The 18,747-nt window shown below is 36.2% G+C and overlaps 1 protein-coding gene across 5 annotated transcripts in view; it reads right to left on the reverse strand.

The window, feature by feature from the left end:
• MDFIC (MyoD family inhibitor domain containing) overlaps positions 1-18,747 on the reverse strand; it is a 53,711-nt gene that overhangs the window by 27,721 nt on the left and 7,243 nt on the right. For all 5 annotated transcript variants that reach the window (XR_001875302.1, XM_017817874.1, XM_017817875.1 and 2 more), the window contains exon 3: positions 12,209-12,340. Coding sequence is in view for 4 of the 5 variants with exons in the window: in XM_017817874.1 (XP_017673363.1) it covers positions 12,209-12,340 (132 nt within the window). In the remaining variant the exon portion in view is untranslated. The remainder of the gene's footprint in view (positions 1-12,208; positions 12,341-18,747) is intronic.

The following is an 18,747-nucleotide window of genomic DNA, read 5'->3' on the forward strand; positions in this document are numbered from 1 at the left end:
GTGTCTCACCTAAAAAAAATCCACTGCGCAGGCTCGAAGGGTTAATGACCTTTCCCAAATCTTCGCTCGCGAAGACTGGCCATTATATATAAAAACTGAAGAATGTTAGTTTCATATGCTAAAGGGAAAGGCAATGGAATATATCAGAATATAAACACTTTTCAACAAACAGATTTGTGTGCTAAATTCCAAACTGAATGCACTTAGCATGCAATCACTGTCATCAATATTTAGCACAAAGGCAAATGTTTTTTACTTCACTGCTTATTTGATCTAGGAAGACCTCTTTCTGACTCAGCTGGAAAAACCCACTCATCCTGTGTTTTCATACACAACCTCCATTACATGAATTCAATATAGTAAGAAGAAAAAAAAAAGCTAAATGAGGTTTTTCCTGCTGCTCACAGGCATATCCCTTCAAGCAGCACAGAAGTCAGACTGTTGACAGTGCCTGGGGAAGACCAAACTTCCTGTAGTAACGATACACTTGGTTTCCTGAAAGGAAGCAAAGCAGAAGGTCAAACAATTCACAAGAAAGCTCTGATATCTGAGCCACACAGTTACAAATCTGTCCTGCTAGAAAAATAGTGTCACATCAGTGACCAACAGCTACAAGCACAAAAATTCAGAGAAACAAATGCATTAATGCAAAGAAGAAAGCATCAGATTAGCTGAAGTAACAGATAAATTGTCTTAATGGAATGAAATCACCTGTAAAACGTTTTTCTTTCATTCCACAACTGAGTGAAGAATTCTGATTCTTCACTCTGTTCATGAAGATACAATTCTCTATGAAATTGTTGTGTCTAAATGATATTAACATAGTAGAGACCAGTAGCATCTGCAAGTCCTTATAACTGCAGAAGTGACTGAATACTAGTTTTTAGTAAAATACTAGTTTTTATCTCTAACATTCAGATGGGAGCTATTTTTACTTCAATATGTTTGAAAGCATTCAGCACTACACCTGAAATAATTTCCAGTCTCTATTAAAAATATTAAAAATATTTCTTTCAACTTATAAAACTATATAATTTGACCCACTGAAGTTTATTTAATTAACACTTTTTTTAAAAAATACCTCTAAGTGGCATTTAAATTTGAATAAAGCCCATGCTTGGAATTCTGGATTCAACAAGGATCTTTCTTTTTAATGAAAATCTTTTGTTTTGTCTTATTTAAAAAACATACTTCCCTTTATTCACAGAAAAAACGAAAATCTTTTTGCACATTAATCACAAATTACTTCTAATGGAGTGCAGATACAGCAATGAAATCTGTGCTATGTCGCTATTATTCACAATACTGAAAAATGTCCATTTATACATTTAAAAACATTTTCTTACAAGGTTTTGCAATAAGCTGAAGGATTTCACAGAAAAGAAACAGCATTTTAAGTGAAAGCGTTAGAATTTAGATACTTTTCTTTTGTCCTTTTGCAATTCTACAGCTTTAAAAAGTCACAGCTGAGTCGGCAAGCTTCTCTTACCCAAAAAGATCCAAAATACAGCAGCAACCTTATAGCGAAGACAGCAACTACATCAAACGCAAACAACCTTCCTTTGCTGCTTACACAAGCCTTCAGCCCCACAAAAGCACTCATGGCATCATCAGCAACAGCAGCCGCTTGACCAGGCTGGTGACGGGTGAGCCAAACTGCTGCCTCCATCCCTCTGTGCTGTGCAACTGTTCTCTGCTTGGGAAACATCTCAGCCTCACTTCGTGCATTTCTCAGCACCAAACAAAAAAGCTTAGGAAACACTCAAGTGACTGCTACAAGGACAGAACCCCACTGTTTTCAATACTACCTTGTCCACTCTGCTGAAGAGTCACATCTTCCATTTTATTTTCATTGCTGCCTTTGGAGTTAATTCCAGCACCCTTTTCTTTAATGTTCCTTCAGCATAACTGGCTACATTTTATTGTGCCATAACATTTTCTTAGGCTGATATAACTAACAACTCACAGTGGGAATGTTTCCCTACCCCCTTATATTGAATTAGCATTATGACAATTTATCCAAAATTTCCTGTTTCTATACAGTGCAGTACTTAGAAGCCAAAATACTCAAAAATCATCAATATTTTATTTTTAAATACATCCTTTTTATTGGCATCCTCAATTTTTAGTCTTTAACTTTCCAGTTTTGTTAGTAGCTACAAACTAGGACCAGGTTAATTTTTTTATTTTATGAAAATTTAAATCTCACATAATCACATGATTAGATGCCGAGTTTCATAGTGTGTAGTAAAGTTTTACTCAGGTTCTTTTGCCTGAATTGCACAGTATTTTTTCCTAATGTTTAATTCACTGTTAATTCTCCAATAGTCAGAATATTTATTCTAATAAGAAGATTCATTGCTACTTACAAAACAGCTTAAATGTTGATGTTAACACAGAGATACTGAAACAGCCTTTTATACTGAAGCACTTTAAAAATATTTCCAGTCAGTCTCTAAGCATAACCTTACTGTCATTGCTTATATATGTCATTGTAATAGAGAAAAAAGTAGGTAAACAGAAAAAAAGGACTGTTCAAGCAAACAAATAAACAAGAGGGAAAGGGGGCACTAGAGAAAATAATGCAAACAGAAAAGAGAAATGGCTTGGACCCAGAATTATAATAGGGATGGGTCAGTCTTTTCTGTTTTTACTTTATAAAACAAATATGGGGAAGAGGATGCAGAATAATTTATTAAAAATGGGAATAAAGTTTCAGGAGTCTTCCAACTTGAACTCCACCATGATAGCCACCACCCTCTACCATATCACTCATATATAACCTCTACTTTCTTCCAAAATTACTCCAAATTCTAAAGGATTTTTTTTAAATCAAAACTTTGAAGTGTCATTCCGTTACAGTCATTGTGAAATGTATTTCTATCTCTAAGTTTTGAAAGCAAAGTGTATTATTCTATGGGAACCTTCCCTGTGCTACCAAACAAATCTTCTCTCCTTTTCCAAAAGGACCTGTCCCACAAATATTCAACAAAATATTAATGACCTGAACTTCTTGCCCTATTTCAGCTATCCCAGCAGAGTCCCTGGTGTGGATGTGATAACGAACAAAAGCTTTTGCCAGGTTATTTTCTCTTGTTCAACGAGGGAGCACAGCACAGCAGATGAGGTCTTGCTGTTAGGCTCTTCTCATAGAGTTAGAGTAGCAGATGTTCTGTAACACACAAAGAGTCAAAACCAAATAGTAATTTACTTACAATTAAGATTGAGTTTATCAATTAAATTGTGGGGAAAAGATTCCTCAGGCATAACACACTGCTATAGACGAGAATCAGAAAATCAAGTGGACGGTGAAGTAGAAAAAGTAACAGTCAAAGGAAGGGAACAAGAAGAGAAAGGGATAAAAAAAAAGATACCTTTTATTAGAATTCCTCCTTTAAAATGAAGGCTATAATGAAGACTGTTACGAAACATGTATAAGATCCTTATAACTACTTCAGATGCATTAATGTACACTGCTAGTTACTTCACAGCGATTAGTGTTTAGTCCCACTGAAAGATCTATTACCGTACAAAAATATTTATCAATACTGATTTTACATTATAAATATGATAGTGACCATTATCACTAAAAACTCATCACACAGTAAAAAGAATATATCTCGAGGGAAAAACTTCACAAAATCATAGTTACAAAGTAAGCTGGGAAATACTAAATGAAATGGTGTCATTTGATAAAATCACCTATAAGAAAACTAGATGTGTGTTACCCAAAGTTAGCTGTACATCCTACCTCATCATCCAAATATTCTTCTATATCATCTCTGTGACAAAATTGAGTTCGATCCTTCAGATAAACCTTTCCAGGTAGGCTCATCCCAAATCTCCTCACCAAAACTTAGTTTCCTTCATTTTGAAATTCAAGCAAAAAGAGTATTCTTCACTGATCTGTATTTCTGAATTGTACAGACCTAGAAGTTTTTCATTCTGGTTTGACACTGCTGTTATGACCAATTCTGGTCAGCATAACAATCTTTCACTGCTTTTCTGTCAAAACGTGAATTTTATTTCATCTTGCAACTTAGAGAATACAGTTAAAATATGCACTGCCCTAATAAAGAAAGGAGATGGGAAAGGTAGATGCCTTCTAATGGGCTAAGAGATTTGATTTTTGATGATCTATTTCAGAGCTACCCATACTTTAAGGGAGGCTTGCCCCTGCTCAACCAAGGAACTGACAAAACGTTTATGCGTCTGTCAGTGGCAAAATCTTGCCCTGAAGGTCAAATCTGACTCACAGGCCACTTTTTTTATAGGTTTGCCTAACTGTTTGTTCTACTTGACTTGTCTCAAAAGCAAACTTCATAACATTTTATGCAAACATTATACAACCTAAAGTCTGAGCTACAAATCAATAAAGCTCACTTAAGCTTGAGGAAGCTCTGCAACAGGAAATAGTCTCTTAGTTGAGATTCTGCTGTAATTAACATTAGCATTGCCAAATTTTCTCTAAACAAGTGTCATAATATTTATAGTTCAAAGTGAAAACACGATAATTGAGATACTGCACAGAACTTGAGGGAAGGAGGCTTAAAAGTAAAATTTAAGACTCTAAAATTCATGAGCCCAGACATAAACTCAGAATTTCAAAGTTCTTGTGTTAGAATGGAACAGGTTTGAGGTTTATAATGACAAAGTTGAAGAGCAGTCTCCATACATGTTTCTCACATGCCAGAGCACTACAGTTAATTTAAAAATAGTTAAGGCTCAGGTGGCAAAAAATTCACCATTCTCTTAAATATGTCTGGAGGCCTACCTCAACAGTAAAATGATTTAACAAAACCAGTATTAGAAATAGCCTGAGTGACCGCAGCTGTTTGACATTTCAATGTTTTTCAAAAGGCTTCTCTGGGTTTGGATCATGAAGAATTTTTTAAGGGAAAACAGAAAACCACCAACACAACAACACACAAATAGGTCAGAGGCTCCTGTTGTTCCTTGTCTTTTATAAAAATACTTTCAGGGAAAGGTACTTGTGGGTACTTTTGCACTAGAGATATTGCCAGAATGCAGAAGAAGTAAACAGCATTCAGACCTTTCTTTCCTCTGCATAGCTATATAAAGAAGAAAAATGTTTAACTATGACTACTTAGCTAAGGCTTCTGCTGTGACCATGAGTCCCTCTTCATCTTTCACTTTTTTATCAGTAAATTTAAAAAATCAAAATATTAAAAACTATTTTATTAAAATTTTGAAGAATTGATTTAATTATTTTGATGTACACACAGCACACAGTACTACTTTTCAGCTTCATAAACTTACTCCAAGCTTTTCACAAGCATGACTGCGAATACAAAATTAAACCTAAAAAGAGAAAAAGAGAACTTTTGCCATGGTTTAAGTTCAACATTTTTGCCAGTAGACAGGTTCATAAAAGTACAACTTGCATGATGATACTTTCATACACTTTGTAATTTTGTGTTTTCTTTGCTAAATATGGCTAACTGAATACCATTTGTACTGACAATAAGAGCCTAAAACCACACTGACTCATTGGTTTCTCTCTTATATTTCACATAGAACGCAGTCAAGAATTTTATTACTCTTCCTCTTTAAGGTATTACTACGAGCATATTGTACTTTTTCCCCTTATACGTGGAACTAATCAGGAAACACTATTCTTTCCCATCCAGGCATAACAGCACATTAATTCTTATGACAGTACCAATACAACAAAGAAAAATATTCTGAAATTAAGATACAATTTACTTCAGGCCCCAATACAGCAAGCATAGTAACCTCAACGTTACTAAAGAATTTCACCTTTGTCTTATAGTGATGATTACTGCCATCCAAACTTCCCCAGCCTCAGATCATAAATTCAGATGACAGTTTGAGAGTCACAAGTAAGGTAAAACTGAAAACAAAAGGCTCCAGGTAATTCTGGCTACTAGTGATATGCAGAATACATGTGTCTATCTTTTGGTCATCTGGAGCAGTTTAAAGTTCTCATTGAAGTTTAACTACTGTTCTGTAAATGGACCAACAATAGTAATAAGTTTATTTCTCCACATGGAGTCACCACAGAGTATACAAATTCCTCATCTATCTCAGTCCATCATTAACTGCATCGCCTTAGAGCATCCAACCTAAAGCTGAAGAGGCTACACAGAAAACACCTTAGCACCTCTCTCTATAAGTAAGGGACTACCAATTTCAGCGACACTTGGCTCATTTTACAGGTGATTTCTGTAAACACAGAATCCCACAGAATCACAGACTCAATTAGATGGGAAAAGACTTATGAGATCATCAAGTCCAAACACCACCATGTCAACTAGATCACGGCACTAAGTGCCACATCCAGTCTTTCCTTAAACACCTCCAAGGAGAGTGACTCCACCTGGGCAGTCCATCTCAATGTCTTATCACCCTTTCTCTGAAGAAATTCCTCCTAATGTCTAACCTAAACCTCCCCTGGCACAGCCTGAGACTATGTCCTGTTGTCATATCTCTAAGTGCCTGGGAGAAGAGGCCAACCCCCACTTGGCTACAACCTCCTTTCACGTGGTTGTACAGAGTGATAAGGTCACCCCTAAACTCCTCTTCTCCCCCCTAACACCAAAGACCCTGCCTTAAACTCTGAAGACTGTAACTGTAAGGGTACAGCTATCTGTGAAAATCCCTCTCTACCAGAGGGTGGGTGGGTACTGGAACAGGCTCTTCAGGGAAGTGGTCACAGCACCAAGCCTGACAGAGTTCAGGAAGCCTTTGGATGATGCTCTCAGGCACATGGTGTGATTCTTGGGGATGGTCTATTGCAGGTCTAAGGGTTGGTCCCTTCCAACTCAGCATATGCTGTGATATTGTGATTCTGTGAAAATGAAAACGAAATGAAAAGGCTACGGCTGTGCAACTCACCAGGCCTCTCAATAGGCATGAGAAGAGGTTTTCTGGAGACTTTTGGAACAGAAGTAGTAAGAGATTTGTCAGGCTGGGGGGAGAAAGAGAAGTAACACAGGGTAGCTCTCTGCTGGGGAGAGGATTAGAAAATCTCTCTGGGGAAGAAGCTTTCAGGGATAACCTCTACTCTTCCATTACTTCGAGTAGCCAGATTCCTCAAAGATTTATCTTTTTTAAAGAAGGTTTGAAATATCAAATACTGTTTTGCTGTATGTAAGTATTGAACTGACTTAAGTTTTGTTCATTCATAGGTTCACATTTTTTTATACCTAGGTATACTTGGAACATTGTATATAAATCACTTCTTTAACTAAAAGAATGCACCTTTCAGGCTCAGCAATATATTTTGGATAATTCCCATTAATCTATTCTGCACAGTTTCTGTACTTACACACTTTATTTTGCTGCAAGAAGACTGTATTTATCATAATTTCTAGCTTTGAAGAGAACCATTTATGTTATCTCTAACACTTTGCATTATTTTATAGACAGAATAAACAGGATCATCTGAAATCACAGTAATTGTAATATGAGCATGCCCTATAAAATAGGAAAAAAAAATATTTGGATTAATATCAAACAAAATGAACAGTTCTAACAGCAGATTATCTTCTTCTTGTTGGAAAAAAAAGTCCTAAACCCAAACAGCATAATTTAAACTACAGAAGTCACTCACTTAGCCAAATGAAGGGAATCTCCAGACCTTAAAATTACATAAATAATAAAGTAAAATTTCAACATAAAAATACAGAAAACCAAAAGAGAAAAATATCTAGGTTTATATGCAATAAAACAAAACAAAATAAAGAAGAATATAGTAAATAAAATAGTAGGCACAAGAACATGTAAAACTGTTTGATCCCCACAAAGCTGATTGAAGCATCCCTTTCTCTGAAGAACGACGCTTATGAGAAGGGTGTTCCATGGAGGAGAAAGAGGCAATTGAAGCTAGAAAATGATGGATAGCAATGACCTTTCTATCTGTAAAACATGGGCATATTTTAGGTATTTAATCTTGAGAATTGGATTATTATTAATCAATTATTCATGAAAATTTGAATCTATGGTAGATGTTTTTTGTTTTCTTAAATATCACATAGCTAAGGTTCTGCTTGAGTACTAGAAAGGAGATTAAACCCTCACAAGCAAATAGTGTTCAAAACTGGCATTTTCTTCCCTCCTAAACATTCCCTTGCCTGCATAACAGCACAAATTGATGATAACCTAGTGCCCTTTGCAAAAATTCTCCCTAAATATTCTGAAATCCACCTTTATAGCCTTTTTTCTCTAAGAGGGAAAACAAATCCCCAACCTCTTCCAGAGAACAAAGCAAGGCATTGTGATAATATGGAGTGGCAAAAACTGCTATGGCTTCATTCCTACAGCCACAGGTTACCCTGCTGCTGTTTTAACATATGCTCTTCCTCATTTGTCAGTGGTGAGTGATAGCAGAAGCAGAACCACTCCATTACAGGCCACCAGACCAGACAATGAAAAGAGGTGGAAGGTGTTTGCAGATATTTAAAATGCACTGCAAAAGAAGATAGCAGATGGAGCTACTCGAAAGCTCTTTTGAAAAGCAGAACCTCTACAACCTGAAATAAAATAGAAAATATATGTGTATTTGTGAAGAGAAGGGAATAGGTCTTAATATTTTCTTGAAAAATATCTGCACTGAAAAAGATAGAGCTCATCCCAATTGGGGGAACTACTATGGAAATATTCTCCTTTACTCAGGTTTTAAAATTGAAAGATATGGATAGCAATGGACACCTTGTCATGAATAAAGCCAATTTAACACACCTAAACACACCAAATATTTGGCAGTTCTTCCTGTTCTCAAATACTCTATTAAAAAATATACAACTTATTTCTAGTCTAATTGAACCTCCAGACATTCTATCTAGTTCTCCCTTTGTGTGCTACACTTGAAGAACTGTCTTACCAAATTTCTATTTGTTGTGGTTGCTTCTTAGGGACTACGCAAAGCCCTCTTTAGCCCCCTTTTTAACACTATACAGATTGAATTCCAGGAGGTTTTCCACAATAAGGCATGTTTTCAACTACTCCAGTCATTCCTGAGATATTTGTGGTTCTCCCCTGACCCTTCTCCAACTAACACAGTATTCCAGTAACAGTTATGCAAGTACATTAACAATTAATACAGAAAGTTAATACAACTGTTTCCTGTTTATATAGCTCTTCCTTGTTTATATATCAGTATACAGTAACTTTTTGATTCGCAAGCTCTCTTCGAAAACAATTAATTTCTTGGTTGAAGCTTCCCATAAGATTAACCAGCATCTTATGAACATTTTTATTCATGGGGAGAAGGGATGCTCCAAAGGAGGTGGGGGAAAGGCTAATCTGAAGGAAATCTGTAGAGGTTAAAAAGAGGGACCTTGCAAAACAGACTGAAAGGGCAGAGCAAGGTGAACATAAAACATCTCACTGTGGAAAACCAGGGCAGCATTTTAGTTTATTGGTGTTGCCTGGTAAACTGAGTTCACAAGTGCAAATGACAAATCATACATAATGAAGTCATTACAGGGGCTCCAACACTGGACTTCGTTGTTGGTGTGCCAATAAAACTGACTGATTAATCTAATTCCATATAATAGCAGGATAAAACAGCTGCAAACAAGGAAAATCTTGGAAATTAAATGCTGGAAACATTTATAAAGTAAAAACTAATGCTAAGACAAATGGAGTATGCATCAGCTGTGGGGGCGGAAAACAATCTGTATGGCAAAAAAAGAAACTGAATCATTAGGATAGTGGTGAACAGCTGTTAATACTTCAGAAAATTGAAGTATGGCCTGTCTAATATTATATGAAGAAAGCTTCTTTCAATATGCAATAATTTGCAAAATTTAGTCTGGTGGGGTAATCAAGAACATTCTGAGCTTCAACACTTACTTAAATACCTGAGCAATGTTTGTCATAAACAAGCTTCTCCTTGCTCCACTTGTTCTAGTTTTCAAACTTCCGTTACTAGGTATATCGAGTTGTAAAACTTCTACAAACTAGAAGTATTTGTAATTGAGTCAAGCACTGTACCTCAGTTTTTAAAAGTAGAACAAACTTCCACACTAATAACTCACCTATCAAAGAAAAAAAGGAAGAAAAAGTTGCTTTAATTTTATTATTTTTGTTTCTTCCATCTAGAAGACTTTAAATTAAAGGTTAAAAAAATCATTAATTTGAAGAAAAGAGAGGTTCGCATCATAGCATCTAATCAAATAACTCACGGCTAGGCTTCGCGAACGAAGATTTGGGAAGGCTCTATCCACATTTGCTACAGGCACGCTGATGGCTTATGAGGCCAATACATGACAGACATATCCGATTGCAAAAGGCACAACAGAAAGACTCCTTAGATGGTGTATTCTGCATATGAACCATAATAAAGCCTCTACTACACAATTATCAAGACTAAGTGTTTTAGAAACTTACAGCTTTCACATAAACTTGCTTTTCACAAAGGTAAAATTACCAGTGACTCCAGGAGGAGCACAGTTGTGCACACTGCAGCAGTACCTTACCTCTGAATTTTATCCTATCTTTCCGCTTTTTCCTGTTACTTTTTTTTTTTAATTTGGCAGCAAATAACCCTCCCATCATAGAGATATAACTAAATACAATCATGAAGTTACTTTACCAGGGGTTTGCACACTCTGCGTCCATTTCTACTGTGTGTTGAAAAAACATATCATTCCCTCACATTCCCTCAGTGCAGCCACTGTAGTATGTCTTTGTGGTGAACAGATTAGAGGAAGCACAGCACCACCCTACAGTCCTTGTTCCTTTCCTCCATAGTTCAGGCATGCTGCTAACTGCTACGAAATAAATCTGCTTTCTCATGAATCTGGGAAAAAGGAAGCTTCTAAAAAGAGGGAATGAGAAGGAGGCCATTTCAAAAGCACACGATGCCACACGCACCTTTCCATATACTCAACATAAATGCAAAGCAATCGCTTGTCCAGGGACAGTTAAGTCTAAAAAAATAATCTTTTGGTATTAAGTAAACTCTCAATCTGTGCAGGACAAGTCTCTCTCTTTATAGTCATTTGAGAATTAATTTTAAATTGTCAGATAAATATCTGACATGCTAAATGTAGGTTTCTTGTAAAGGATCTATGTAACTATTCAATACATTAGGGGTATAAGTATTTATTGGGATTCATTATTTAGAAAAAAAAGGATTAACTAAAATTTTAAAAGAACTTGAAATACTAACACAAAGCTCAGGAGAAGCTGAATGTATAGATAAGACTAAAAAACAAGAAAGCAAAACACCCTCCTTCCCCCCAAAAAAACCAAAACAAAACTAAAAAGAAATAGATAACTCCAGCAAAAATTCCAGTTTTGAGAACAGCAAGTTCAGAAACATGAATTTATCCCCCTGTGAACAGTGTAGTCTGTGTGCAGTGTAAAGACAGACTGAAGTGTGTGATCAGACAATGACCTTAGAAAGCTGGAGCACCACTCGGCATTTAGTCCATTTGCTTTCTGAATACACCCTATAATTAGAGAACAGTTTCTCATGCTGCCCCTCCCTTTAGCAACTAACGTTCAAGCATTCACAGAATTTTAAAGCAGTTTAGCTCTGGCAGTTGACAGAAATATTTTTGCCTTAGGAGGGTGCAATTGTGGGTGAGCATTTGGACAGCATATGATCTTCAATTCAAGACAGGAAAATGGGAATAATATTGCATACATGTTTTAAAGCATTCATAACATACACTAGGACTGTGGACCTACAAGAACTAATTAAAAACCTCCACAGTTCTATAGCATAAGTCTAAAATCTTACAGCACTCTTTTAGTTTTGAAAGAAATAACTACTTTAGGATTCAAAACTCTTAAAAACTCTACACCTGACCAGTACTCAGTGCATCTGGAAACAACTGCTTTCATCATACTCTGCCACTTAAATATATAGCCTGGGAAATCGAGGGTGATGACACCTAGCACAGCTGCACACCACAACTCATGTGCCTGTTAATTATACTATTAATGATAAGGGAAGAATACAACATTAAGGCTTTAAAATGTAGATGCTACAGAGGTCTATACCATACTGCACCACCCGAATCACACCTTTCTTTGTACTCATTGCTTATGCATGCTGACAGGAGTCAATCCGGAAAAAAAAATTCAGTAGATGTGCATTACAGTTGCAACCCAATTGCATTTACACACATTTAACAGAGTCAACAAGCAGTATCCCATTACACTGCAAAAGCAAGCCTAAAAGGCAGCAATTTGTTCTGGAAATACTTACTTGTGATGAGGTCACCATCAGTGCGATTTCCCCAGATGGACTGCTCTTGTATCTCTGCTTGTATACTTTGGTTACTGGAAGGCTGGTTTATATCTTTATCTCCTGCCACAGTATTCTCTTGGTCAGTTTTTTCTAAGTCAGAAGAAATTTTAAGATATTAGTTTCTATATTTTTTCTCTATGTGAGCAAAACTTATTTTTGAAAATTAAGAGAGCATAAAATATAACAGCATCTAATTTTGTTTCCTTAGAATTAATTTCTAATAAACTTGATTTTCAATTTGGTTTCAGGTGTACATCAAAATAATTTCTATTTAAGAAAGTCTTTTAGTCATATTGTATCTAATCGAGCAAATAATACTCAGCAGCTTTTGTAACAAGTTATGGTTGAGGGTTTTTTTATATTTAGTTATCTTTCACAAAATTTTCATATAAAATTCTTTTTGCCCACATACATGTGGCTCTAGCATATAAAAACGATAAGAATTTCACAAAAGTCTGTTCTCTGTTGTTTACAATTAAACATAAGACAAATATAGTTGAAACTTCAAAACCGACTAGTACAGAAATTCAAAAAATTTCTTATAGCACAAGTATCTATTTCTCATTGAAAAAAAAAAACTTTTTAAAAGGCACTGATGAATAAAGTCAATATTTAGCCTATAATGAAAAGTATTTCTTCTCTCTAAGTATACACAAGATTCAGGGAAATTTCCATAGTAAGATTATTTGAGGGATTCTTATTTTACAATATAACAGATTCTGTTGTTTTGATAATTTTGCCAGCTAACACATGCAGATCAGCATTTCCTCAAACCAAGGCAAGTGACAGTTTTCATCTTCACTGTCATTAATGTTTTAATAACCAAATTCACACACATAGATCCTTTTGTTCTTGATTGCTACAGATTGTTCCTGCCGGCATTCAAGGAAACATTTTCAAATCTGGAATTACTTTGTTCATTATTCACAGCAACAGATTATCAGCTTATATCACTTACTCATGGGACCTGTAAAACATTAAATATTTTCAGTCTCATGTATTTTTTTTAGTATATTTACAGTAAATTTAAATGAGCAACTGTTGAGAAGTCTGTGAGCTCTATTTATTTGTTTCAAACATGAACATGTTTATAAACCCCTTCTCACAATGTAATGATATAATATCCTGTAGTAAAGCAACTATTCCAGTCCTGAGACACAGAAAAATCATTTATGGCTACTGTGACATAGTAAAGGTTAGTTTCTTCATGTAACCCACAGCAGTTTGATTTCAAATTCTAACTTTCTGCCTTTGTTATCCACCCTATTAGCTGAGGCGCTGGACATCACTCAAAATAATATATGCTATCTGGTATGTATAGTAGCATGTGCCTTCAAGCACTGCTGCTCCCCTTCTATCCATTTCCACCTATGAAATGTCTGACCCAGCTACCTCCATCGTACTTCTCTCTCAGCCCTCCCTCAACCACCGTTTCTTCAACAACTTATCAATATTTCCTCACACCCATCCTGAGAGGAACTCTTTCACTGGGACTGGCATAGTTATTGACATTATTGGGAAGATATCGCTTGACTTCAATGAGTTTTGCCCTTGCCCTGATGACTTAATCTCACTGAGATACTCATCCTAGTCCTATTAACAAAAACAAAAAAAGCATAGTTTTTCAACCCCTTTGACACACATCAGATACGAATTATTTCTACCTGCTGTCTATCAAATACAAACGCGACTGTATTGAAGTATGATGATTTTGCTTTGTGAAGATAAGTACTAGGTGCAAATGTATTTCAAAAGTGTTTGAAAAGTGCTCTGAAATAGACCGAATAATAAATAAGTAGTGTCCTGGACAGAGCTGGTTTAAAAGCACTCTGCTTTCCAAAAACACTAAGCTTAAATGAGCTCTTTTAAGAGATTTTGCTCCTAAATTACTTCACTGCAGTAGTGACACCAAAATTACAATATGCACCCAGCAGTGCTAGTACAGAATTGCAGAGTTACTGTATACAGTTCTCTCGTATAGGATGCAACTTTGCAGAGCCCTGTTATTTCATGTAGTAAACAATGAATGGCTCTAAGGAAACAATAATGTTAATAATATGGGGCCCTCAGTGTTCTAGATTACAGTTTTATCTAAGAAATCTGAAAAGGAGTGCAGAATACAATCTGTCATCATTATTCATATGAATTTAGTTTTCATCCCTTTGCTTATTTTCAGTTCAGTATTTTTTCTCCCCCCCTTTTCTTTTTTACTATGTAGGTTCTATCTGTATTTTTCATGTGCTCTTTTATTATTCTAGCTGGATACAGTAAATGGCCAGTCAAAACCATGTAAACTATATTAGCAGTTAACAAGAAAGAAGTAAGAGGAACTATTGAAAAGGTTTTTTTAAAAAAGAAACAATGGAGCAATTAAGCACCAAAAACTTTTTATTGAAAATTTACAACAATTAACATTGAGTATCTCTTTTTTGATCTATTGAATTCACATGAAAACTTCCCCATGAATGCGCATAACAGAAACCTACACCACTAAACAAGTATTTGGTATCTTATTTTGCACTCCAGAATTGCCCACTGGAGCACCTCATCCTTACAGATCCTGCTCTATAGGGTGGTGGGCTCCTCCTGGGTAACAGCTAAGCACCACACAGCCAATCCTTCCTTCTCCAGCCCCCAGCAGGACTAGAGGAGAGAACAGAAAGAGCCCAAGGGAAGAAACTTGTGGGTCAAGATACAGTTTAATAAGTGAAGAAAAGAGGAAGGAAAAATGAAACAGGTGATGCAAAGGCAATCACTCACCATCTCCCACAAACAGACAAAAGGTAGTCTCCAAGCAATGGCTACCTCCCCTAAAACCTCCTCCCCTCAGTGTTTATTGCTGAGGATGGCGTTATATGGCATGTAATAGCCCTCTCATCAACCTGAGTCAGCTGCCTGGGTTGTGTCCCCTCCCAGCCCCATGCCCACTCCCAGTACAGTCGCTTCAGAGGAAAAGTGGAAAAGAGAAAACCTTGATGCTGTGCAAGTACTACTCAGCGATAGCCAAATCATTGGTGTCCTATCAACCTTGTTGGAGTTACTGATCTCGAACACAGCCCCACATGGGTTGCTATGAAGAAAATTAACTCCATCTCAGCCAAATTTAGTTCAATGGGGCTTTAGAAATAGAAAGAGACCTTAAGCTCTCTTTATTTGAGCTTTTTTCATACATCACTTCTGATGCATCAGAATACTGAAAACAGACACATTCTGTTATCTTGATTCTGCCGCTTTTCCTTAAATGCGTACCATGTCTCAGTTTTAGTACCAAGGAATTTATTGATTATTCCCTTATAATAAACAGCTGAAGAAGGGATAAGAACTTTTTTTTTATATACTAGAGGTGGAACTACAACATACCCACTATAACCAATCACACCTGAAGACAGCCTCAAGAACATTCCTGAGTCTGTCTTTTGTTGATACCATTACTTTTATGTTAGGTGCATAAGAATAATGACAACAGTAGTTTATGAAGAATCAACACAAAGATCTTACTCCTCTTTGATGTGCCATGCTTGTGAAAGCCTATAGCTGACAAAACTATTAATGACTGGATCTGGCCATAGACAAGTATGATGTTTTTCTACTGCATCTTCAAGTAAATTTATAACACTTTTCTGTTTCAATCAAGCTTACCCTTAAAGATTTTTTGTGTAAGACTTCTTAGTACTTTAGCTTCTTCTTCCTTTAGTACACCCTTCCACTCTCATGTAACTACCCTCCAAAACTGACAGCCGAGAAGAAAAAGAGAGATGCTCTTCTTTCTTTCAAATAATGGAAAGAAAAGACTCATTATGTTCTGAGTCTGGCAGTGCTGAAGTATAAATCCAATCTCTCTTTAAAACTACAGTAAGTTACCTAGGCCATGTCACAAAAGCAACACAGACTTCTTACCTACCACAGTTCAGTCCCAAACCAGCTACCTGTGTGGCTATGTACTTCCCCTAAACTAACAGCAGTGCTGGGGCTGAAGAGCTTCTAGTCAAAAGCCCCAGAGAGTGACACCCACACAGAACACACTGCGATTTATCCTGAAGGTAAGCATAGGCAAAAACTCTACTTGTGCAAAGAGATTAATCCAAGTTTAAGGTTTAAATAAACAAGAGATATGACATGCTGTCAAAGTATAGAATTGAGATGATTAACAGCCAAATCATATCTATGACACAGACTATCAGTAAGCCACTTAGTGAAAAAAATTAAAATTTTAACACATCTCAAAATTAGTGCTTCATTAAGCAAGTGAATAAAGGGAATTACTGGATTTTTTTTTTAATTTGGAATTACTGAAGTATATATAAATCACTTTTATAGTACATGCATGCTTTTTACCATAATCTTATTATATTTATTTTTAAATTACACAGCAATACATGTATTTCATAGAATCAAAACTTGTTTTCACCTTTGAGACTACTGCCACATTGATTGTTAACTTCTGTTTTAGTTTGGAGACTATGCCTCTGGTTACAGAGAGTTCTTTGCAACATGACAAATACATTCTACAAGACTCCACCAACAAAACAGTGTCAGCAGTCTGGGTCAACAATAAGACTATTACTACAAAAGCCCTGTCAAAAACAAAATTTAACAAATAGTCAGAACTGTCAAGAAAGACCTATGTATAGTTAAATAAAAAGGATATACAAGGAAATCTCCCCTGATTCATTCCAATTTTGCCTTCTATGCCTTTGGAAAGTTGCTCAGAAGTATCTCTCTTTTCAGAGCTACATTTATTATATCTTTTGCTATAATAAAAAGCATATTGAGAGGAAGTCAAATTAATACACAAAACTGACAGAAAATACAGAAAAGATAGGTAATGAATGTACATTCGCAAGATGCCTCAAAGAGCTCAAGTCTTTGACAAATAACCAACTTTTCTACTCTCTGTGCTTGTCCATTTCTATGTTCCCACCCCAGCTGCCCCCAGGTGCCCCACGACATCTCTTTAGTCAGAAATGGGTCTGTGTTCAAACATGGTATCATATCTTAATGCATCAGTAACTATGTAACATACACATGGAAACAAGTGCCCACATTAAGTGGATTGCATGTCCTCAGAGTGTGATTGACAGATGATTTCTGTTCACTAGATGACACACAAACCTATATACTGATTCAGCCATCTCTTAGAGGCATGTGAACCATAAGAGTGCCTGACTAGTAAAATGACAAATTAAACTTGAGAAGCAGGTTTAGAGTTTGCCTATAAAATTTAGGAGTTTGTATATAAAATGCATTTAAAATGCTGTTGCTGCAACGACAGAAGGCTTTGCTGCTATGACACATTACTTTTCTGTTCATCAGCGATGTGGTGGACTGCACCAAATAAAAAGTAAAGCAAAAGCAACTTGTGGGAAAGGCTTATGGAGACTTGGGTGCATCATTCTCCTCAAGCGGAGAGGAATAAGCAAAACAGACTGGCACAGTGGAGTCACTGTGACCTTCAAAAATGCAGAGTCACTAACAGTCCAGCAGTTTTATTGTTATGGGGCAGAGGAAAGATGGAAGCACGGGACAAAGTTTATTTAGGCACCTACATTTGACCCTACAGTTGTGGGGATGTAAACATGAATCCTCAGAAGCCTTGAGTTATCCTAGAACAAGCAGATGCAGATTTAAAACTACATGTGCAAAGCTCAAATCATCCCAAATAAAATTTTGTCCTTCAAAGGAAAGCAAAATTACAGAAGGAAAAAAACCCAACAAACAAATAATACCCCCCCCAAAACACAAACACAAAAGTAGATCTATGAGGAATAAAAAAAGTCAAAGAATGTTTCCCAAAGGAAATATAACAATCAATTCTCTGTCTCAAGTCTACAATTGCTGGGAGGGGCTGAAGAGCATGTGACGAGTTTCTAACACTTCCTTTGTTCATTAATATCTTTATTGGCAAGGAACCACTGAGATGCTATTTCCTACTGAAAATTCCACTGTTTGCAAAAATAACACAAAGGAACCATGATAATACCAGGTTTCACAGTGTAACCATTAACAGCTACACTTACCATCTACTTCATGAAATGCCTAAAACTTTTAAGTTCAACAGTTCTTGTAACAGCATGCCTATTCCAGTTCATGATTTGCCTGAAACAATGTCATTTCATTAAGGGCTGGTTGTAATATCTAATTAATATTGATAAACCATAAATTATGGAGCTGGAAGCCTCCAATTAGATGTTTGATTGTTTTAAAACTCATAACCCACTTTATTTGGATTAATTTCATTTCAGTAGTTTTCACTTAAATGTCTCATTGCAATTTCAATGACCTCAAAAATGCCACTGAAAAAATTAGACTCTCAAAATTAGAGCAATTTAACTGAGCTTCTCGGAAAACTCTTACACAGAATTTTCCAGGTGCAAGCTATGGAGCAACTACATTCATTCATGGCTAGGCTTCACGAATGAAGATCTGGGAAAGGCTCTATCCACATTTGTTACAAGCACACTAGTGGCTAATAAGGCCAATACGAGACAGGCATGTCA

Source organism: Lepidothrix coronata, unplaced genomic scaffold (genome assembly GCF_001604755.1).
Source record: "Lepidothrix coronata isolate B3197 unplaced genomic scaffold, Lepidothrix_coronata-1.0 Scaffold63, whole genome shotgun sequence".
NCBI lineage: Eukaryota > Metazoa > Chordata > Aves > Passeriformes > Pipridae > Lepidothrix > Lepidothrix coronata.